Source organism: Nyctibius grandis, chromosome 15 (assembly GCF_013368605.1).
Source record: "Nyctibius grandis isolate bNycGra1 chromosome 15, bNycGra1.pri, whole genome shotgun sequence".
Lineage (NCBI taxonomy): Eukaryota > Metazoa > Chordata > Aves > Nyctibiiformes > Nyctibiidae > Nyctibius > Nyctibius grandis.
In genome coordinates, this window is record NC_090672.1 from 8,499,680 (window position 1) to 8,523,298 (window position 23,619).

The 23,619-nt window shown below is 34.9% G+C and overlaps 1 protein-coding gene across 2 annotated transcripts in view; it reads left to right on the plus strand.

The window, feature by feature from the left end:
* Positions 1-23,619, plus strand: part of STXBP4 (syntaxin binding protein 4) — a 74,162-nt gene that overhangs the window by 21,270 nt on the left and 29,273 nt on the right. The window contains exons 13-21 of one of the 2 annotated variants that reach the window (XM_068413204.1): positions 1,149-1,231; positions 1,721-1,817; positions 3,197-3,309; positions 3,985-4,071; positions 5,628-5,693; positions 11,211-11,387; positions 13,502-13,618; positions 14,130-14,179; positions 15,364-15,497. In XM_068413204.1, coding sequence (XP_068269305.1) covers positions 1,149-1,231; positions 1,721-1,817; positions 3,197-3,309; positions 3,985-4,071; positions 5,628-5,693; positions 11,211-11,387; positions 13,502-13,618; positions 14,130-14,179; positions 15,364-15,497 — 924 coding nt within the window. The remainder of the gene's footprint in view (positions 1-1,148; positions 1,232-1,720; positions 1,818-3,196; positions 3,310-3,984; positions 4,072-5,627; positions 5,694-11,210; positions 11,388-13,501; positions 13,619-14,129; positions 14,180-15,363; positions 15,498-23,619) is intronic. The other variant, XM_068413205.1, reaches the window with a different exon arrangement.

Genomic DNA, 23,619 nt, shown 5'->3' on the forward strand with positions numbered 1-23,619 from the left:
TTCTGTGTGATTCCTTCTGTTCCTTTAGAGAGAAGCTCAAACTGCGAGATCCTTTAGTTTTCAAATGCTGGTTTTGGTTTCAGTACCTCTTTAGCCCATTATTGAAATAATAAATTAAGATCTAAATTGTATTTATGAATAATGAGCACAAACAAGTATTCCATTTTCTTCTGCAAAAAAACAAGTCAATGAGTTTGTTCTATTTACATACATCTAAAATCCAAAGAAATTGATGGTTAAATGCTCCTTTTGCCTACTCTCTGTGATCAAAGACTTCCAAAGGTTGCTGCTTCTTGTGTTGTATCCACAGGTGTGTCTGAAACATGACAAAGCTGTGACTGCATTTCTCAAGTTCCATTAAAACTAAGCAAGCACACAAAAAAAAAAAGCAATTATTCTGAAATCTTGCATATGGACTGCTTAGTGCTGCTAGCTTCTTTTCCTTTCCTCAGCTTAATAACTTGTGTATGTTGGAAATAAAATAAATGCATCATAAGTTATTAATGGAACTAGCTAAAATTATGGAAACTTGTTATATTTCTGACTATAAGGACGGAGGGGAGGGGATGATGGATGATGGCTTAATGGATGGTAGTTCTTGGAAAAGAGTTCCTCCCCAGGAAAAAATACTGAGGAGCCTGCTGGAATTCAGTCTAAGCTACCTCCGCACAGCCCTTAATTGGCAACAGATCATTACCTCTCTTTCCACAGTGTTTTCTAGATCACTTGATATGCTTTTGGGAACTGTTGATTATGCTGAGGGTGTGTCTTGAAGGTCTGTCTTGGAATTCACAAGTGTGTTTCCCTTTCTGTTTCCAGAGTAACAGTGTATCTCCGAGAGAAGAGAAAATACCACAACTATAAGCCATATGCTTGATGAATCGCTCAAAGTTATTCCCAGTTTCTTACTCCTAATTTGCTACTTGTCATTTTTTGATGTGAAAAAATAGTTTAAGTGATTGATACCCATAATTTTTGTTTATTATAATTATGTCCTTTAAAAAAAAGTCAATCTAAATATTAACATTTATTTGTGGCAAGTGGGTATTTAGCTGGCATCCATTTGATGAGCAGAGCCTCAGAACACATTTTTCAAAGCAATAGTTACAACTGTATCCTTATTTAATTTTAATTTTTTTTCTTCTTAGTTATTGCCCCCAGCCAGAATGATGATAATGAGCTGCAAGGAAGGAACTCTACTATTCGTCTCAAAGCAGAAAAGCTGGAGAAGGTAAACACAATCTTTGGAGTTTTCCTTTCTCCCCCTTCATGATGCATGTAAAACATCTGGAGAATATTTCTAGGTTGACAAACTTTAAGGTATATACTTCAAATTTTCTATTTGGATAGTTCTTTCAGGTTGCAGGCCAATATTTCATTTTATATGTTGGGCAAATTACTGTTTTTGTTAATCTAATTACTGATTAACTCTTCTGGGAATCTGAACATCTCGGGATTTTTAAGGCAGTTATTAAGGACAAAGGGTTTTGCTTATTACACTCATCTCTATTCAAGGTTAAATAACATCTGAACATCTCTCAATTAGAAGGAAAAGTCACAGAGTGTCTCTGGAATAAAAGTGTTGTCAGTGAGAGTGTGCTATGATACAAAGGCTCTTTGAAGTATAGCTCTTTAATTACTCCCCCATGTCCCTGCAGTCATTATCCCTAGTCCGTCCTTTTTTTTTTTTTTTTCTCCAAAATAAGTTTTCTTCTTCCAGGCATTGAATTATCTTGGGATCCAGCCCACAGATGAGCAGCAGCAAGCCCTAAGGCAGCAACTTCAGAAAGATTCTAAAGGAACAGTGTCTTTTGGAGGTAATAATTTCTTAATTACTATGGAAAATAATGAAATGTAGCAATATAGATATAATAGATAATAACCATTAATATATTTTCTTTCAGTGTTGGGTTGCTACTGCAAATAAAATCATACTTTGAGGCTAGAACCTTATTCTACTGTATAAAAATAAGCTTGGAATTCTGAAACTAAGTAATTGGAAAGCAAATCACAAATTTATCTAATTAAGAGCAACCTTGAGAAAGTTTTGATTTTGTGCTCGCAGATTCCTAAATTTTTGCCTTGACAATAGGGTACTGTAATTGTTCCAAAAATTACTTGGGAGTGAATTGATGGTTAAAGAGACTTCTTGAAGCAACTGAATTGATGGATTATTTAACTTGTTTAGTTTGTGAGAAGCAAGAACATTTCAACTATTGCATATAGAAAGCGATTGCATGGAGACCATCATGATTCTTCTTCTAGCTAAACCTAATTCTGATGGGAATGAGTTGCTTCTGTTGGTTATGACAATTTTGGTAGGTGACACTAACAATTTAAGAATATTTGTCATAAACTCTGAGACGTACGATAGTTCTGATGCTAAAACTGATGGAAATTTCACTTTTCCTAAAGTTTATGAAAACAGCATCAAACACTAGTATATGAAAAATAATTTCCTGCACTTAACCATCCAAAAAGGCACTGGATTTTCAAGTACCTTATCAAGAAAGATACTGGATCTTCCATCAGATTTTATGTGGTGTAAACAAACCGACCTTTCTATTTCCACTTTTCTGTTATATTGTAGCAGAATTTTTTTTTAATACGTTCAGAATGAATGGGTAATACAAGCCATGTTGATTGAGAATGCTGTAGTGTTTGTATTTAAAACTTTCAACTTGGTCAACATCAATTTTACCAGGCCTCTATTAGGGATATAAAGGACCTGCAAAGAAACTATGAGCTGTGAGCTACCATGAAAATTTTCATTTTTCCTGTAGAGACGCTGTGTCTCCTCTAGTAAGGTCAATTCATTGGGAAGGGCAGGTTTATAACAGGTATGCAGATTCCTTTTAATTTTTCACAGGGGTCTGCCAAATGTAGAGCATCTCTAACCAGCTACTTTGAAGGTGAACTTCACCTTTTCTCCTTCACAACTTGATTCAGGGATATTTAATCTCAAGACCTGTTCTGAACATTTTTGTTCTTATTCTTACCAGCTTTACCAAATGTTTCTATTCAGAGAGATGTGTCCAATTTTCATTTTTTCCTGTAAAAAGCTTGCGGAGGGCAGACACTGCGTTTATAAAAGGGTAGCCATACATTGTGATACTAGTAGTTCTTTTGCATCTGGTGGTACTGCTACTAAACTGAACCTGTGGACTACAGCAATAAAATCTAAACTGTTTTTTAGATTTTGTTGAAGTTTCAAGGAATTCATTCTCTATGCAATTGAATGCCACAGATGACAACCCAAAATCTGTAACATATGAGGTCAATGAGATTGTCAGCGTACTGGATTCACAGGTAAATTATGTGCCTGTACCGTGTTTAACTGTTGGGAGGAGATTATTGGAGAGCTTATTATATGTAAGATTACTCCAAATCTTGGGCAGATGTTTAAGACGGCTCCATATCATGGTGGTCTTTAAGATAACTTAGTTTCTGTGAAGCTTATTAAAGCAACCTACTTTGCAGAAAGCAGTTCTCGTAATTATATTGTGATTTGTTATAAGTGTGGACAACAGTGATTTACTGAAGTTTCTTAATGGAATACATATTGCTACTACCTGTGTGAGAGATAAACAATTATTGGGCCCAGTGATTTGAACTACTGCTACAGTGAAAATCTCTTTATTCTAAAGGTGACTTTAAGAAAGAGCATTTGCAGCATAGGAATATTAAAATAAAATTATGTGTTATTTAAAATATTGAAGAAAACAAGGACTATTAGTTTTGTATTCTTGATACTTTAAAAATATTTTTAGTAATCCTTTTTAATAAGAAAAATAATTGTTCCTTTGGAAGATAAGTTGGTCAGAATTTTCTTAGACATTTTTAGTATTTTCAGAGCTTTAAATTCTTTTAAAATTAAGATTATCCTCTCATTTTATTAACAAGACCTTTTAAGATAAGATGTTAAAGGCTATGGAAGATGCAGTGAGCAATACATTCTAACCTTGCGTGTCTAAATACACACAGTTTGTAACCAGTGATTCTTTGGAGGATGACATGGAAAGACTTAAGAAAGAAAGAAATGAAGCTTTAAAAGAAATGAGTAAATTAAAGGTAATACTTAATTTTTATTTCCTTTAAATTATTCAAGAGACTAATTTCTGTTTGTATATAGTAATTAACTATTTTTCTTTTCAATTTTATGTGCAATTTTTGATTAATAAATAAAAAGGCAGAGTAAACAGTCCTAATGAGGTTTGAAGATTGTATGCTTACAATATATTTCTGGAGACAGTGAATTTAATTTGTTATACTGAATGCTAATGCATTTTTTAATCTAATTCACAGAGAAATGAGACTAAGCAGACATTTCACAAAAGTGAATTTGGAGAAGTGACTGATTTGCATGGCAATTTTATTTAGAAATGTGTGATCCCAGTAACCACAGTGTCTGAGCATATGCTAATACTTTTGAAAGAAGTCAAAACTGGAGGATAAATTAATCTGTTTTTAAAATTAATACATATTTTCACAGACGTTACAAAATACATAAGACCTAAAGCAACAAATATATTTATTGTTTCTTGGTACCTTGGGTTACAACCATGGTCCTATGCTCCTGAATTTCTTTTTTGACAACCCAAAAGATAAACAGTTCTAGTTCTGTATTCAGTGTACCTAATTCTTGTTCTTGGACAGGGCTGGAAAATTGATCCCAGGATACAGGCAGTTCTACAAATTGCCTCCTGGTCCAAAAAAATTCTTTCTTGCTATAGATTACAAAAACATTGGGTTGACATGGCCAAAGATGTGCTCTTCATTCTGTGCACAAAGATTCTTTTTCTGAAAACTTTGTACTGAAATGGAAGAACCCGATTTACATTGAACATTGAAGCAGTGAATACTTAGCATGAGTCATTAAATTGCTGATGTCGAAAACTGGCAATGATCAATCTATAATTGCCTCATTTCTTATACTCTTCCCTTAACAATCTACAGTCAAATACTTGAATCTGAGTGAGAAATACCCTTGGTCTGACTCAGTATGAGAATCTTTATGCTTTTATATCACTTTTTTTTTTTTTTAAACTTTGTTAGAACTTTTAACCTTCTGAAAGTGGTGTACTTACAGGCTTCTGGTATAAGTAGGTGAGTGAAAGAATGGTCAAATGTACAATGTTGAAAATAACTTTATGTGAATATTAGGTTGTACAGAAATCTGTTAAAGCCACAAAAATGTCTTTATTCTGCTCATTTGCTAGGTGGTTAGGTAACAAGAGACTAAAAATGTGTATTTTACTTATATCACAGAAATGTCCAGTAAATAATCCTCAAATGCTCAAGAAACTTAAACAGTATCAATGAACTCTCTGAAAAACTAGCTTGTAGAGATTAAAATTTGGTTTTGTCACAGGTTTTATAAATGCTGTTAATTATTAATTATTTCCACCAGAACTTTTTTAATAGGTATGTTTCTGCTTATACAACATTTTTAACAGATATATATTGTGGCCTAGAAACATCGTAGTTGTACAGAAGGCAGTAAGTACATTGATAGAAGTTAAGTATTGTTGCCTGTAGTTTTGAAAGATCTAATTGGGTTTTAGGAATAAAAACTCTTTCTCTTTCAGACCTAATTATTATTTCTTCTTTTTTTAAAAAAAAAACAGGAAAAATTATCTGAATCTGTGAATTTACAGAAACAGTTAACAGAGGAGCTACAAATAGTCAAGCAAGTATGTTGAAGTTTCTTAAAAATATAATTCTTTCTTTTTTTTACTGTTTTTTGTGGAAGGGAGAAGGGAGCACTTCTTTCTCTCTTAATGCTCGTATTGACTATACTTTCACACTGATTTCAACACAAAGTGGTTCTTTTGTTACTACAAAGCTTTTGATTAGAATTGGAGAATATTGATCCTTAGGATTTTAAAGCAATAATGCTGTCCTGGTGTTGAATTGAGGTATGAACTGTAGGGCAAGCTGGATCAGAGAAGCTGGCTAATAATGTAGTAGCATCTTTCTGGTCTTAAGTGTTCTTGAAGTGATTTTGCTGTTCTTAGGCAACAGTGTGCCTGATCTACAGCCCTAACTTTAGCTAATTTATATGTCAGCCAGAGTTTTAAGTATGAAAAAATAGATGCACTTGACAATCCTACCTGATATTTACCAGGAAAAAAAGGGTAGTAACTGTTTTGTGAGGAATGTCTTGTTTCTGTCTCCATATCTATCTATAACTATGAGAGAAGAAATCAGAGTTTCTTATGAAATTTAGCCTTGTTGTGTCTCTTACAGGAAATTTCCAATTATATGTAAGTCTCATGAGTCATTTATAGCCTGGATTCAAAACCAAGTAACTTTCCTGTTTCTTGCTTCTACTGAACATCATCCTGTCAGCTCTTTTCTTCTTTTGAGCTGGCCGCCTTCCTTCTCTCCTGTACTGCTACACGTATTCCTTGTAGGTTTTTCACGGCTGTCTGTTCCATCAGATGTCATATGTAAAAATGCAAGATACATTTTAAAAATCTTTCAAGGTACTGTTATATTAAGATTACTTTTACATTTTTGCTCATATATGTAGACTTGTTCAGCACCTTCATTATCACCTTCCGTTCCTTGAATATAAGATAATTGCTTGAAAGTTTTTCCATTAATATTGTGATGTTGCCGTCTGTACACTGTGGGACAGCAGGGAAATAAATTGGATTCTTTTTTGGATAGAATTTAACAAAGATGGTTTAAGATGGTCTGTATTAAGTGGCAGCAATTCCCATTTTCTACCGCATGAGGACCTCATACTTTTATTTTTCTGTCCAGTACTGTCATGTGAGGGTGCAGGTCAGCTTTGCAGTACAAACCTCCAGGGGATAAATATGCTGATTTTCTAGTAAGCATTTTAAAGAACTTCTGTTGAAAAGGTGCCATATAGTGAAATGAAAGAGAAATAATAAATTATATGTATTTACAGCACTGTCTGACCTATTTTAGGAGATACAAGCAGGCTTTTAATGGAAATTCTAGTTCTGTTTACAGTTGGTGCATTTTCAAGTGTTTTATACATATGTCTGTAGTTCAAAACCAATATTGACGCTGAGATTCATGGTGATACAAAGTTTAAAAAAATAGGCTAGAGTACAAGTTGTCATTTAACTTACGATAATGCATTCCTGCTTGAGCTGAAGTTAATGAAATGAGTTAATGAGTACATTATTGAGCCCTAATGGCCGATTAAAATTAAACAAACAAACCAACTTAAGTATGTGCTTAAGGTCTTCTGAATTCAGTACAATTTAAACTTTTTTTTTTTTTTTTTAAATCACTGCTTTCCTGAAAAAAACCCAAGATTTTTAAATGAGGATACAGGCTAGAAGTCATATATAGGAGTATCTTTTGTGGTATTTCTATTGTCTACAAATTGTGAATTGCAGAGATTACAGCTTAATTAGGACAGGCGTACAAATATTCTGGTTAATGGACATGTTTTGTTAGTACCCATTCGTTAAGTGGGGCTTGAATCGGTAGCTAACAGGATAAGCAAACTCTTAGGCTTAGAAATATTGCTAAATTTGAAATGAGGTAGGAATTATTTTCTAATATTGGTCTATAACAATTAAAATACATTACTTGATACATTTGTACTTTGAGATTGTGATATAGCACTATTTTTATGTCTTCCTTGAAATCATGTGGAAGCTGAAATTGGCATAAAACATAGAAAGGCACTTTTGACTACCTCAGTTCTTGTCAACACCATGAATGTGAAATCTGTAACAGTGTCTTTATCGTCATGGATAAGTCTGACTGTATTCTGTGCTGCCTGAAAATCCTGGGTCATACGAACCTGAATGATCTCTTCCTTACTGGAGCTTTTTTATGCAGTTATTGTCAGCTGAAGCACCTCAGCTAAACAGAGTAAATGTGAAAGGTCGTAACGACAGGACACTGCTTGTGGTATCTCATACTGCTGGACTTGTGTTTCATAGGGCTAAGGTTTGCTATTCTATGCTTGTTTTTTCTAACGGGAAAACTGTTGCTTTTGAAGACCAGGACTTGAATGGCTGCAATTTTTGAGGCAGTATATAATTTATTTCACCCTGCCTGAAAGAAGTATTTGTTTTATTTTTATTTTATTACCTTTTTTATTTTAATATATAGTAAAGATACTCGAAGTTCTTTTAAAGGATGTTTTCAGCATACAATTTTTGTAAAATTAACAAATAAATGTAATTGAATTGTAACTGCAATTTTTTGTGTAGTTTAAAAGAGTACCTTTGTTCCAGTGTTTGTGATGGCTGGAATATTACTTGGATAAAACCTTCTCCTGACACTTGAATTTACCCAAAGAAGGAATAGAACCTGGGTTTGAAAGAAACTTGTACCTTGAAATTGATTCTGTAAGGATTCAGCTTTCTTATTTGTTGTAGTGGCTTCATACCAGAGTAGGACAAATGGTCCCATCAGGCATTTATATAGATGAAATATTAGCAGCTGCAGATTCCATTTCTATTGCGTCTTCCTTCATACAAGCAGTTGAATGGGACAAGAAAATTTTGCTGAAGCATGCTGTAATCCATCTGTTCTTCACTGGTGGGGGCCCCTTACCTGCATAAGTGAGAGAACCCACCGAGTCACCACAGTCCCAGCTTCAGTAACTGTAGAACTGGGAAACCTGATGGTATCCTTTCCCTTTGTGCCTCCCTGCTCTAGCAAACAGCTCTGGTTTGTCAGAAAATTTGGCTAATTCAGTTGTGGTGTGGATAATCATTTCATTATAATGTAAGAATCCATTGTTTGTTAATTACTCCTTTAGGTCTTTCACTGTTGAAATCTGGTCATACTTAGTCTGCTATTACAGAGGAATTAATATTCAGCAATTGGGTTTCTGAAAAAACAATGGAGGAGTAAAGGCAATTCTGGATTATAAGAGAGTAAACCTTTATCTCAAGGGGGTCTTATTTCAAAATGAAGACCTCCCTTTTCATTATAGCAATTTTCCCATGACTTTTCTGATGTCAGTTTATTTCAGTAATTCCTATGTGTGCGTTTTTAAGATGCCACCCTTTGTCAAGGCCTCTCTATTCATTTATATTAGTCAAACTTATTACCAAAGCATCGTTTCACTTTTGTCTCCAAGAGTTTTTCCACCTCCAGCCTATTACTGAAGGATACCTTTACTCCTGAAGACTTCCACATCATCCTTTGTATCAGTAGGGCCCAGCTTTTCTTGCTGGTGAGTCACAGTTTCTTACAGTGGCAATAAAATGCCCTCTACAGAGGCAGTAAGTTTGACCTATACTCCTGTAGATTCGTAACTTCTTAGAAGCTGACCCCTGTGTTCTCTGAATTGTTTCTAGGAAAAAGAGCTGCTATGAGCAGCCTGCAGGAGGGGTGGATTGTTCTGGTGGTCTTTCTGTGAGTGCTTTTGGTATTGGCCTCTTACACTGCTTTTAGTGCTGTGCAAACAGGCAACTGTAAAAGGAACTAGCCGAATAACAAAGACATGCAGCAATAAGCTTTTGAATAGTGGGCGTTTCCAGGTGGAGATGATCATCATGTAGAATAGGCTCATCTAGTGCTTTGTGCTTTCAGAAGAAAAAAAAAATAAAAATCATTATACTTGCTGTCAAATTAAAGGTTATTTAAATGTATCTTATCACTTGTGTTCCTATAACAGAAACCTCTAAGCTATATAACACCAGTGTCATCTGTATTCACTAATGATGTTGCTGTTTGCTACATGTGTGATTACTTTTTCTAATGCTTTATTTTCTAAGAGACCAGAATGTCCCTGGCAATCATCCAAATTGGTATTATATTGCAAAACCATTGTAACTATGAGGAAGATGGTGTCCTATATATGTCATTGAGTTTGGTTTACTTACGGCCTGAAATAAATGTATATTGTTTATAAAGACAGTGTACAGGTTAGAAGTAATCTGAAACTGAGACTGGTAGATCATTTTACAGAAAAAACATTATGACAAAGTATAGGAGAACCTGACTTGAAGAATACTGATTGCACAGAACAAATGGTTCTGAGTTAGAAAGAACAGAATTAAATCTGCCTTTGTAAGCTTAACTGACCTCTCTAGACATTTATATAATGACACCTGTTAAATATTATATGACATTTCTTCCACAAAAAGAAAGGAATATTTGGTCATTTAGGTTTTTCAGAAATAGTGATTTCAAGTCTAGTTTCTAGAAGGTTGTTTCCTACTTATTATGGATTCTTAGTGTCTGTTTCTTCTCTGCCCCTACCTGTTTCTCCTCTAGTCCCATTCCCAACGAGGAAATAGCTATAAGATATAATATGTAAAATAGGAATAGGATATTCACCTAAGTATATTCAGCTGATGAATTTGTACAAAGAATTTCTAGCTCTGTGAATTCGTATATTTAAAGCTTACAACTTTAATGATTCAGAAAATTCATATAAAGTGAATTTTTCCACAGTTGAATAAAAAGCTAAGGGGAAAGATGATTTACTGCTTTTGGTGCCGGTGAGCCTGTATGTCTACATTTCTTGATGAGCAGTTTGTTGTTTTTTTCCAAGTGTAAGCTCACCTGTTGTCGACACCTTTAGTTTGACTTTTTAAATTCACAAATCAAAGTTAAATTGAATTAATGTTCAGTAGTAAAAGGAACTGAGCAATATCCTTCCCTAAATCAGATTTTACAACATTTAAGGATTACTTTAGCTGAATAAACAGCTAACAGTTTCTAATTTCCTGTTTTCCATACGTTATTTTTATATAAATTTTACATAATACTCTTCAGTGATAATACAGGATAACGATGTAAGAGCAGTAACTAGGCAGAAAAATAAAAACCAGCACTTATTTTGAGAATATCAACGGAATACTTGCGTTAGAAGTCCATCTACATGATGTGCAAACTCTGAGTGTGAAGTCAGGCAATAATAGTAAAATGAGATAACATCTCATTAAAGTACCTTTTTAGTATGGAAGTGATGGGGCAGATTAACAGCACCAGATGGATTTCTATAAAACCTTTCATTCAATTAGATTTACAGTAGTCATAGAATTTGTGATTTAATTTATTAGGAAAATTATCTCTCTCTGTAAATACCTGTTCTTTGTTTGAACATCATACACTTAAAAATTAGCGATTGAACCATCTAACCATGAACACTAAAAGGTAGCCCTAATGCCAACTGCAGTACCTTTGAGATAAATTTGTACTACTTTGTTAGCTGGAGTTGTAACTTTTCGATTAAATTCTATCGTCTTTAGGAGGCTAAGGCAGCTGTAGAAGAGACAAGAGCGCTGCGGAGTAGGATTCATCTTGCAGAAGCTGCACAAAGGCAGGCTCGTGGAATGGAGATGGACTATGAAGAAGTAATTCGCCTATTAGAAGCTGAAATTGTAGAGCTGAAGGCTCAGCTCACTGATCATTCTGGCCAAAATAAAGTAAGCAAAGCAGTCGCCTGTTGTAGTTACCATGGTTTCCTTGCTGTTGTCATGTATCTTGTTTTCATTTTCTTTTCATCTGCTTTTCTAAAGTAGGTCACTGTTTGTCGTGTATTATTCAATAACTGGAATGATGTGTAGTGAAGGGGATAATGTGAAGTGCATGAGTCTTCCTTTATCCTGATATTTTTGGGGTGGAAAAATAGGAGCTAGAAGCATATGTGGGTCATAGGTCAAAATGGCACATCTCAAGCATTAAAGCATGGAATAGTTTCTGGACTGCAGATATATTGTCTTTAAAGACTATATGTATATTTCTATACTTTTGTATTTATGTAAAAATGGCCTTCATATTTATGTTTCTGTTAGGCAAATAATAACAATATAACGTCCAGTACTGTTCTTAAGTAAATTTAGATTTAATCAAGATAATCATTTAAATGCTACTAAGTGTCTTGCCAAAAAAAAATTCCTATTATTTTTTTAATTGAGCTTCATATTTTAAAACCACTTCATCTCCAGTGAGGCGTTTCAAAAAATGTTAGGGAATAAAATATTTGAGGCACTTTTAAATTTTTCCCCATAATTGCCGATCCATTTTCTACACGCAGTTTGAACAAGTGCAAGCAGGTTGGCATTTGTGTATTTATCTTGTTTTTCTCATGAAAAATGGATGTGCATATGAATTGATGAGGAAAACCTGCTCAAATGTTGCCTTATTTCATCATGAGAACTAATTCAATATTACGAAGTATGAAAAGGTAAAACCTATTGTATACCAGCTTGCAAAGAAGCAACATAGCAAGTACATGTAGCTCCCAGGGAGAAACTCCTCTCCTCTAATTGTGAGAGTGTGTGATGAGATGAATCACACCCTAGAAGTTCTTCTTTCTGAACATCTGGGTGAGATGCCCCATCTTTTATGTCAGGTATTTTTGAAGCGCTGTTTGCTTTCTAGGACTTGAATAAATATCAAAATTTTAAGAAATTCAGCACGTGTGTTGCTTTCTTAGAGATTTGTTTCTGAGATGCTAGCTTGAATTCCTGAAACTCGGAGTGAGTACTCGAAAATCTGAATTGAGATTTGATTCTCTGCCTTTATTATTCAAAAGAAGTAGTATCAAGTAGGTACCAACTCTATAGTATACTCTTTGCAGTATAAAAGTGTGTGAGGTCCCTCTGAGAGGTTACCAGCTCCTTCTCCAATAGTGGACAATGAGATTACCAAAGAAAGGTATTTTAATCAACAGATTCTTTGACATTCAAGGTGACCATGATTCTGCTGCTTTGTACACTGTATACAAACAGATGTGTGTACTCATTTGCTTCAAGTAAAGATAATAAGTGGTTTTGGGTGTTTTTTTATAAGAGTTTTATAGTAGGTAGTGGGCTTTCAGAAAAGATCACCTACAGTGATATAAAAGTTTATTTTTAATGATAGGGATATTTTCTTAATTTTGAAGAGTATTTTGGTCTAGATCCCCTGTTCAGAAGACAGCTTAGCTAAACAAACATGTCCATGTACATTTGGGGGTCCTCTCACACGAACAGTGCCAGGGACTCAAGCTGATGAAACCTTAAGCCTCCAGAACTTGATCTAATGGGGCTCACGTTCTCTGGAGCTGAAGTACAGAAGAGATGCATAACACCAATCAATAGGTTATGCAAGTGCATGTAGAGAAATCCTAGGGGGTAATTTTCTCCCAGATATGCCATAATTACTCTGTTGGCCAAAGGACATACAGATGCAAACTAGTGGACTGAGTTTATTCACATACTGGCTATTTATGCCACCCCGCTGACAGATACTGTCACCATCAGGTTGGTATTTTTGATCCATTCATGAATCAGTTCAGACTGTCTTAAGTTTTAGCCCTATCACTGTTAGGTGCAAATTTCAATTTATCTTTATCATTTGCCAAAATCTGTTGCAGTTTGGGAGCTGATTTACTAGCAGATCAGGCATACCTGCCTCAGGAACAGCTAATGTTTTTCAGAAATGTAGAAAAGAGTGTGTGTTAAACATATCACACATCCATTCAGTTCACACCCTGTATCTATGTGAGCCATGGGAGAAAATGATTAGAATAAAAGCTTTAAAATATCTTTACCAGGATAACATCCAAGACTTGAGAAAGAGAGTTACAGTGCTTGACTGCCAGCTGCGGAAATCAGAATCAGCTAGGAAGGCCTTTGAGGTGGCTACTGAAAAATTACTACAGTTTGTAGAGGTAACTTTGTCTTTCATTTCTAGCAATATTTTATTTGGATGTTGATGTTTCTGAGGAATAAACATAGTAAACTGACTATAAACTAGTTTGCAGAGATCCTTTCGTTGCTGGAACTAAAGATGGTGTATAAGTGTACATATGGGAATTTACTTAATCTTTATGTTTTGCTATACACTAAACAAATCAAACTGATCAGATAATTTTTTTCACCTAAGTTTTCACAAACTCATATCAATTTCTGTGAAATTCCGCAGAGAAAAAAGGCAGAAAAAAATGTAATATTTGATAATATTTTGAAATGTTCTGAAACAAAAAAGTGATGTTACAATATTTATTTAATTTAAAGGGCTTACAATATTTTGGTTTTTACTTTTACACTTTTAGCTGGGAGAGACTAGACTCTAATTACAAATCAAATCCCCTACACCCAAATAGAACATCGAATTATAAGGTATTAACTTTTTGACTGTGTTAGTTTATAAACTGTTAACTTCTTGACTATGGCCAACAGGTTGTGCATGAATTACTTTCAGATAACTCTACTTCCTCGACAGTTTTAAGGTAATGAAATGGCATAGTTATTAATATTGAAATGGCAATATTAATATTGAAAAACTCTTACTGTTGTTTCAAAGTCTCCAAAAACTGTCTTGTAGCTATTTTTCCTGTATTTTTTGCTGTATGTTTCTGAGTGTCATTTTATTGGAGGAGGGGGAATGGCATGAATTATAAATTAGGCTTCCAGGATACAGCTTCATTAAAAGCCTCAGAATTAAATTAAAACAGTTAGTAATTACATAGCTGTGGTTGTCTGGATGTTTCCATAAAGTAATTATAATGTGCTAAGGATTAGTTAAAATTGCAAGGAACCTTAACAGTGGGTTATAATTTTTATTATTATTTTTTGGATTTGCCCAAGAGATTTTGCATCATCATTAATCCAACAGCATATAAATAAATTGATAACATGTATATCCATTTAAGCTTTACTACTTTCCTTGTTTAAAAAGGTACCTAGGAATATTCAACAAGATTTAGAGCTGCCTTTGGTCCTTCAGAATATCAGCATGATTGTGCCTATATATCCCAGATAGTGTTCTATTAGTATTTATGTAACAGTAAAGTTGTTTGGCATCTGTCCTGCCATCTTTGTCAGCAAAGCTCTCAAGGAAATCAAATCTATTTAAGTGGAGTTAGCTGGAACTTTATTTCAAAAAAATCTGCAGGATCAAATCAACTATTTTATTGTAGATGTCTGTGTTCTCATATGCTAATCCTAATCAATTAAATGCAGTTCCCATTGGCACTGCACAAGAGTGATGTTGCATGTTTTATAAAGTTCGTAGACTTTATTTTTGTAAATGGATTGAAGTATAAAATACAAAGCTAAAGTGACAAACTGATTCACAAACAGCGTAGAAGATAAGAATTGGGTCACTTAAAGCAGTCTCCCTTCTTAAATGCTAATATGAAAATTATGTTTAAGTAAGTTACTTTCCTGACACCCACTGAGTTTTTGACACCAGATTTTGAGATGTGAATGTTGTTTGAATTGAACTTTCCTAATACCTTTATTGTACAGACAGAACTGCTTCTGAGGCAAACTCATCCATTTGGTTGTATGAATCTTTTTTGTTCATACAATGAGACCAAAACTAATCTAGAAACACAAGTTTACTTTATTAAAAGTAACCATTTCTTTTATAATCTTAGAAATAAACACTTACTATTTTTTGTTCTCTTAGTGAGAGAAGAACAACATTGTCTACTAAAGCACTTCTTTCACGGTTGGGACGGATTGGACCTACTGTCACAACAGCTCTTGCAGCAGAAGCCAGAGACCTTGCCAAGTCTGTCCGTGCCATTTTGGAAGGAGATTGTGAGTGTGTGTGTGTGTCTTTGTGTGCGTGCCTGCATGTGTACACACGCATAGATACTTTCTTCCGTCAGATGATGTGGCTTTAGCATCTTGCTTGCTAATTCAGGGTAGCATGTTTCAGTAGTCACCATGTGGGGTTTTTTTGCTAAACGTGGATCATGATAGGAGTTCTGTTTGGATTGAGTTAGGACTGTGCTATAGGTAAGGGATCCAGAGTCCAGTATCTTTCAGAATGGTGGAAGACCTACAAACACAGGAAAAGGGCTGCTGCTGCTAAGGGCTATCCCCTTTGTTTTTCTAACCCTAATCCTTACCATAACCTAAACTTAGCCAACCCATAGTCGGAACCTTCTCCTATTGGAGAAGGGCTATTTTCATATGGTGATTTGGCCACTTCTCTGTTGTGTGCTTCACCCAGTAGAATTTGTTCACTGTATTATTTTTTCATTTCATTCCGAGATTACAGAGCTGCCTTAATTCTGTCTGCTTAAGATTTAGTCAGTACTTCCTAGGACTGATATAGGTCCTTCTTCCAAGATGCAAAGGATGCATCAGAATGAGAAGATTTCTCCAGATCTTTAGAAAATCAGAGCATGATTGTTAAGGATTTTTAAATGTGAGTTTTGAAGTCAGGAAATGCCCTTGAGGAAACAAATCTTCCAGGGCTTTTAAATCTGGTATCAGTTCATCTGCAAAGAAGATAGATGTTTTTATTTAAAATTGAATGTGAACCGGCAGAATAAATCATTCATAGCGCTGGCGGACAGTGCACGTTCAGTGTCAGTTCAGTATGCACCTTCATCAAACTACAATTAGAATATAACGTTATTCTAGAGTACATTTTTTCCTGGAAAACTTAAAGTAGAAAATTAATGCCAAAATGAGGAATATGAAGATTTCCAGAATCATGTAAAACTAGCAGAATTTCCTGACTGTAATGCTCTATTTTCATACCGGAATGTTTACAAAATGTTATTCTGCTGAATTTACATGAACATGTATCCAATAGTGTCTTAATGAAGACTTTATTGCTGTAGGGAGTGAACGTAGCCTGCAGTTTCATTTAGAGATATGTTTATATCCTCAGGTCATTAACAGAAATCTATTCCCATTGGTAAAAATTACGCTGGGTCATGACCAGTTACTGTAATAAACTGCATGCATTTGGAAATCTAGGAAACAACTGTGGCTTATTATACGATTCCTGGTCCAGATCATCAAAATGATTGTATATTTTGATCATATTTCCCTATAGTTGAGCAGACATGTCAGTTCCAATACAGCTTAGCTGGATTGATTTGCAAAAATAAACCAGAAATGGCCTGACATATTACAGGAGTTTTTGGAAAGCTAGTGAATTATGATTGACAATATTCATTGTATCAAATATTTTAATATCCTTTTTATGTTGTTTGGGAATTAATTTAGAAAGGGGCTGAATAAACATATTTGTTGAGGAAATGTTTCAAGATATGAAAAATGTCTTATTTGACATTATTTATGCAAGTTATTTATTACATCACTCTATGGAGAAGAGACCAAAATAAGAAGATAAAAAAATTGTTCAGAAGTGTCCAGAATATTAGAATTAGAGTGACTGGAGGAGATGAAAAGAATAACTGTGACCAGGAGAGGAGATAATTGGTTTTCCACCAGTGACAGTGGTAGATTTCTGTCACATTGAGTTGTTTCTATCACACTGCACAGGAAATCGTGCAAGGAAACTTTTAGTTCTAAATGCAACTGAGTTTTAACGTGTGGTTGTGTCAAAGGTAGTAGGTAGGATACATGTCAGAAAGCTCTGGAGCCATAGCAGGGATCCATTTTATGAACCTGAGAGTTAAAAATAGCTCTGCAGAGAAGGATTTAAAGATTGAACGTCATCCTTCTGAGTTCATTCTGATTTGGAGAGTATTACAGATAGATTTGGGCTCTGACGAGCTTGTGTATGAGATTAAAGCTTTAAAGCTCCCTCTCTCTCTTTCTCTCTCAAAAAAAAAGTAGTTAAGGCAGAGTAACTATTTAGCAGCATGCTGTCTGCAGTCCTCTATGCCAGATTCTCTCAAAATGTTTCCCATGTGATCTGCAGGTTTTTTTTGCAGATGAGCTGTCATAAAAAGGGGGCTCTCGTGTATTCCAGAAAGATGTCCATAACATAATAATTTGTTAATGAGTTCTTAGAGAATTGGAACGAATATTTTGGAGATTGCTAAGTGCATAAAATGTATAGCTGGGCAACCATCGTGATATATTTTACCTTTTAATAGAACTTCTCTTTCAGTATTTGCTTCATTTTCTACAACGCGAAGGAGCCCTAACCAAAATACATTTTTGAGTCATTTTCAATACATGTGAAACAAAGTCTAGGTGCAAAGACAAGGTTTTGGAGTGTTCTTCCAAAAGAAAACTGCTTCCCTTGTTAAAGATCATCCTTGACAACCATGTCAAAATGACATATTTATGAATTAGCCATACAAACTGTCCTGTTCCTCTGTAACAGCATGACATTTTGCCTGAGGGAGGAGGTTTAAAGTAGTTCAGTGTATTCCTGAAAATCTCCAAGTACATAATGCCTTGTGATAATGCTGCAGATCAGTTTTCAGCTTTGTAGGTTGAATGTCAGCTATGTGAAGTCAGTTTGGCGATTGTTCAAGTGAGGGCTCTGTTAAAAAAAAAAAAAAAACCAAAACACCAACTCCTTTTCCAGTGCTTACTATTACAGGATCCTCAAGATCCAGAAATGCAGATAAGAAAGTAATAAACAGAATAATCAAGCTCATCCCTTGAAAGATTCATCCTTCATCTTCTTGAAAGACTAAGCTATTTTTGGAAACTGAGTCTTGAGAGGCCTTTCTGCTTTGTAGAGTACAAGCATCTCCTCAAGACATAAAGAAAATTACTTTCATCATACAAAGGATAATAATGCCTCAGTGAAAGAACTGTAGCATTTAAAAGTAGTTGGTGGCTGCACTTAGTAGGCCATATGGTGCAAATCATGCTAAAAAGAATTGAGAAAGCATTTTCTTTTCTATTACAAAATTAGAAAAGAAATGCACTTGGTACTGGTAATGGCTAAAATCTGATTAACCTTGGAACATACTTATCTCTTCATAAAATAGCAGGCAATCGCATTTTGAAATGTGCACTAGCATAATGCAGCTTTCAAGTATTTTGGCTGCTAATTTCCTTGCTCTGCCTCTGAAATTTCTATCCACAAATACAATCTTGCTCTTGTTGGTATAATCCCAGTCATCAGTGCTATGAAGCCTGCTTCTCTGCTCAGCAGGAACTCAAGCAGTGCATCTTGAACTAATTTTTCCCATCATGTTCCTTTAATCTGTTGTCAGCCTGGGATCTGACACATGGCAATCACGCTGAAGTTCACTAAAACGATCTCTAAATTAACATAGCTTCCAAAAATCCTGCTTACCTTACTGATTCTGATCTTGCTAGTCACAGTAGTCACTATACATTTGCTTATGAAGATCCTACAGGCAGAAGCTTAGTTGCCCAGTTTTTGTATTCGTTTTCCTCTTATGCTGATTGCTTATAAAAAGGTGGCAATGGAAACTGCTGGTGGTCAGCATCCATCAGTGCTTGGTCTCTTGATAGTTAAGTTGCTTTTGATTTTTGGACCACAAAGTCTTACATCTCAGGCATTAAAAGCTGAAATATGCAATCTATCAATTTCTTCAGTTTGTTTTTTTAAACTATATTATGGTCAATCGCCAAAACCATTCCATATTCAGCAGTGTTAGTTGTCCCTTCTCATCCTTTTGACAGTGTGAGTAGACCAAAGTTATAAGTTAGAGTAGCAAGTCTTTGCAAATAACAGTTTTGCTATTTTGAGAAGAGCTAATCACGTTAACTATTCATATTCATTCTATTTATTTGTTGCAGCCCTGGTGTGTTTGTTTATTACAACAGAATTAATGCCATATACATTATTACTATTGTGTTCTTTAATATAAAGATACAACAGTGCTGTAATTTTATACAGATAATTGGCTGTAGTTCATCAGGAGAGTTCTGAAAAAGCTGGCTTGTAAGTGTGGGCTGTTCTCCCTGGCCCTGCCTTTTGGTTTATGTCTATTTATCAAAATCCAGCTGTAATTGTAACACGGGTAGGCATACCCTAGCTAACTTGACTTTTTTTAATTAGGCCAGTGCTATTAAAGATGCATTTGCAGAGACTGAATATCAAAATATGAGTCCTCTGTTGACTCCAAGAGTATTGTCTGATTGGTAGCATTTTCTGAAACTCGTGCTGCTATGTCTTATTATATTTTTAGTATCAGAAATAGAAAATTATTTCCTGAAAGATCATCTTTGTGGGGACAATTCTGCACTGGGAGGATAACATAGCTTTAATATTCTTTCAGCTAGTAAACTAGAAATGTACCTTTTCTTCCTTACTAGAAGAGCTGCTTGGAAAGGAGCAGCATAATGATAACTAAAGAGATAACTCTGTGTATTCATTGTTCTGGCAAGGCCATAAATATTTCAGTGAATTACTGAAATCAGAAATAGAAGAGACCTATTAAATTATACAATTTATATCCTGAAAGCATCTGTACGGCTCCCCTTTTTAATAGTTTTTGGCTACGAAGGAAATAAATCTTAAAATCAGTGCTGTACGCTTTAAAGATAGAGAAGTTATGTTTGTTAATTAAACATTTTCTGAGACAGTACTTCCATTAGAAAATATTAATTTGGTGAAATTAAAATGTACTATCCCTTTGAAATTTTGAACAACAACCACCAAAGAGGTGAGTTTTCCCAAAAGAGATTTTATCAACTGTTTTATCCAGTAGAAAATTTCTCAGTTCTAGTCTGTGAAGGGTGAAGAATTTTTCTTAAACCCAAAAATATTTAATGGGAGGGCAATTTCATTTTTGTACAAAGTAATAATATTGTTATTAAATGAACTATTTACTGTTCAATCTTTTCTGAGTTGGCATTCAAAAAAAAATAATCCCAGAATCGCATTGGTAATTTTGGAATATGACCTGGTCATCAGTGGCTCCTTCTACTTGCAGAATGATGCTGAATTGTGAGCTCGTGGGGACTGCTGTCTTTTGCCACAGAATATTGGCACTGTATCCTCATGTAGCATCATGGCATTATACCAAATGGTGTCACCTTCTCAAGAACAATGCTCCAAAATCCATTTTTCCTTACACAGGAGCAGGAGTAGGTGTGCCTGTAGTGTGTCTTCCTGGCCTCCGCTGAGTTCTGAAGGCAACATGAGACATAAAACCTCTTCCTTATGTAGCAGAAGAATCTCCCAGTTTGTCTTGAATTTGGAAGTTAGTTACTTTCTTGTTTGCTCAGTTTCATTTTGTAAAGACAACGTAGGGCAAGACAAGATAGAGCAAGATGGGAGCTTCATGCTGCTCCTGAATGCATCACTTGATTGAGTCTCTGTGGGGCAGTGGTTTCTGGTTTCCAGCTCTGCTCGACAGAAAACTTCATAGGCACTAGGAGCAGTTGTCTTCCAGTTGAACACGTGCTCTGGACTGTAGGTCCCTGCTATCAACCACACACTGTGAGTGAGTGACACTATGGAGAAACAATGGCTACTACACAAACCAATAGTTTGTCCAAAAATTACACTTAAGGTTGCAAGAAATTTTAATGTTCTTCTTTATAAATTGCAGAGTACCCTTATTTCTTCACTGATCTGAAAACTTTGCTAGTGCAACACAGGAATATAGTTCAGGAACTGAAATAAAACTTAGTAATTTTCCTTTTACATCTTCAGTGATGTAAACTGAGAACAACCCTTGACCTAATTTTAATTGTTCCAATACATAACATCAAATACACATGAGATGAGAAGTGGATCCCTTTTGCCCTGTAATATAGACATTGTTGAACTTTTGCCTCATTCTGAAAAAGAGAATGTGTCATTGAAAAATTGATAGCTTATCAGCAACTCTTTAGATACACTGCAAATCAGTTCACAATGAGAAGCCCAAAGGTGAACAATTTATGTACTTTCAGAAAAATTAAAATTCAGAGTTGCATAACAGGCAAAATGGTTTCTATAATCCTCAGAAAAAAATCCCAGCATATTGAATACAATTTTACAAGGACACAGTCTAGAATTTAAAAGCTTAATCTATATAACTGCTTACTGCAGCAAGAGTTTGAATTTTCTGTAAATCATTTAAATTTCCCATTTTGCCTGCATGGTAAATAAGAATGAAGAGTTGTATTTTTGATAGTGTTGAAGAACTGTAATTCCAAAAGGAAAATCTATCCAAGAATTTTAAAATGTTTCATTGCAACAGAAAGGAAGTGTTCCACTTGAGAAATGTATATTGTACAATTTTTAAAATATTTCCAATTTAAATTAAATTGAGTGTGCATGGATATTAAATTAAAAATGGAGCACTAGACCTGTGAGACAAGTCCATTCTTGAATCTGTAAATCTAATATGATGTTTTATTTCCATCATTTGTACACCTTGATTAAAATTATTATCCCCATTTTAAGGAGGAATTTGAGCCATGAAGCAACTGACTTGCTCATTCATAGGAGGGGAAAAAAAAAAAAAAAAGGCAAGGATTTAACAGAAGTCTCCTGAATGAAATATTTTTTTTTCCTGACTAGGTGTCATATCAATAGGAAATTCTGAAAGCAGCTATTTTTTTCTTCCTGGATAGTAACGTACTATTACTAGATTCCATTACAATATAGATAATATTCTTCTGCATTCTTAGATAACTGTCAAGTTTGTTAGTGATTTATAAAAATACTTTGTTTCTGTTTTGTCATTACCGTATGTTATATTTATGCAGTGCGTTTTCATTGAACAAAGATGTCAGTTGGTGCCTTGACTGTGGAACAGTGTCAAGTAGCACCTTTACACTGTCTTACCCTCTTAAAGGCTTCGTTAGAAAAGGAGAATGACTAATGAGAAAGCACAGAGACAGCCACCATAGGCTCCGTTAAAGTATTCTGAAAAAGTTTTACTGGTTTTGGTTTCTTGCCTTTTTTTATTGTAATTGCTATATTTTGGTACTATATGTTTGATGCTGCATTTCAGTGCTGCGTTCTTGATCCAAATTAAATTCCCAATGCATGGTCGTTCACATATTTCAAAGTAGTTTAAAATTATAGCTGTGGTTTCCAAGCTGTAGTTTGTCAACAGCTGCTGAAACACAAAACTTATAACTGATTTACAGCTTGTCTACAGGAACTTAGCACTTTTACATTCTTTTCAATTACAGCATTCATTATGATAATCTATGAGAATTTTTGAGGGTGGGTAGTGATGCCTGAATCAAAAAAATTTGAGACCACTAAGCTATAGCATCATCGCTGCTGAAATAGCAGTATTTAAGTGCATACCTCTAGTTAAAAGCAGTGCCTATAATGTTACATAAATGAAGCCAGTGAAGCCAAATCCAGGTTGAATAGTTTATTAGAAAGGTAGTAGACAGCAAAAAAACTTTCCCAGTTTCACCTTTGGCTGTGTTTTTGTTGTTGGTTTGGTTTGGTTTTAGTATTGTTGTTGGGATGCAAGTTCAGGTGCTATCTGACAAGCCTGAAAAAACATACTATAAAGCCTGTTTCTTTGGCCAGGGTTGGTTTGGTTTTACAATAAATACTTGGAAGGAGACAAGTGAAGAGATGTTTGGTACATAATATAATTAAAATATATTACTCCTGTAAACACAAAACATATAAATGCCTTGCAGATGGGAAGCAGAAGAAATGTCTGCGTGTAATGTAAATTACGCAACAGTTTACCAAATTAGCACTCAGATAGTACTTTACCACCAAGGAATCAGAAAAGATTTGGCTAGAAAAGACCTCCAGCAATTAGGTGGTGCATCCATCTGCCTCTAGCAACATGAGTTATATGTACATTAATCCAAACAGCTCTTTGTCTAGCATATTCCACAGCTTCTGTAGGCTAACTGTTCCCATCCTTAATTATCTTTGCCATTAGAAATGTCTCCTTTGGCCTAAATTCTCCTCGTTGCAGTTTAAGCCCATTACTACCTGTGTTCATCCCTATAGTTACTGAAAACACCCTACTACTTTCCTCTTTGTGGCAGTTTTTAACGTATTTGAAGACCATGCCGTGTCTCCCCTCCATTTTGTGTT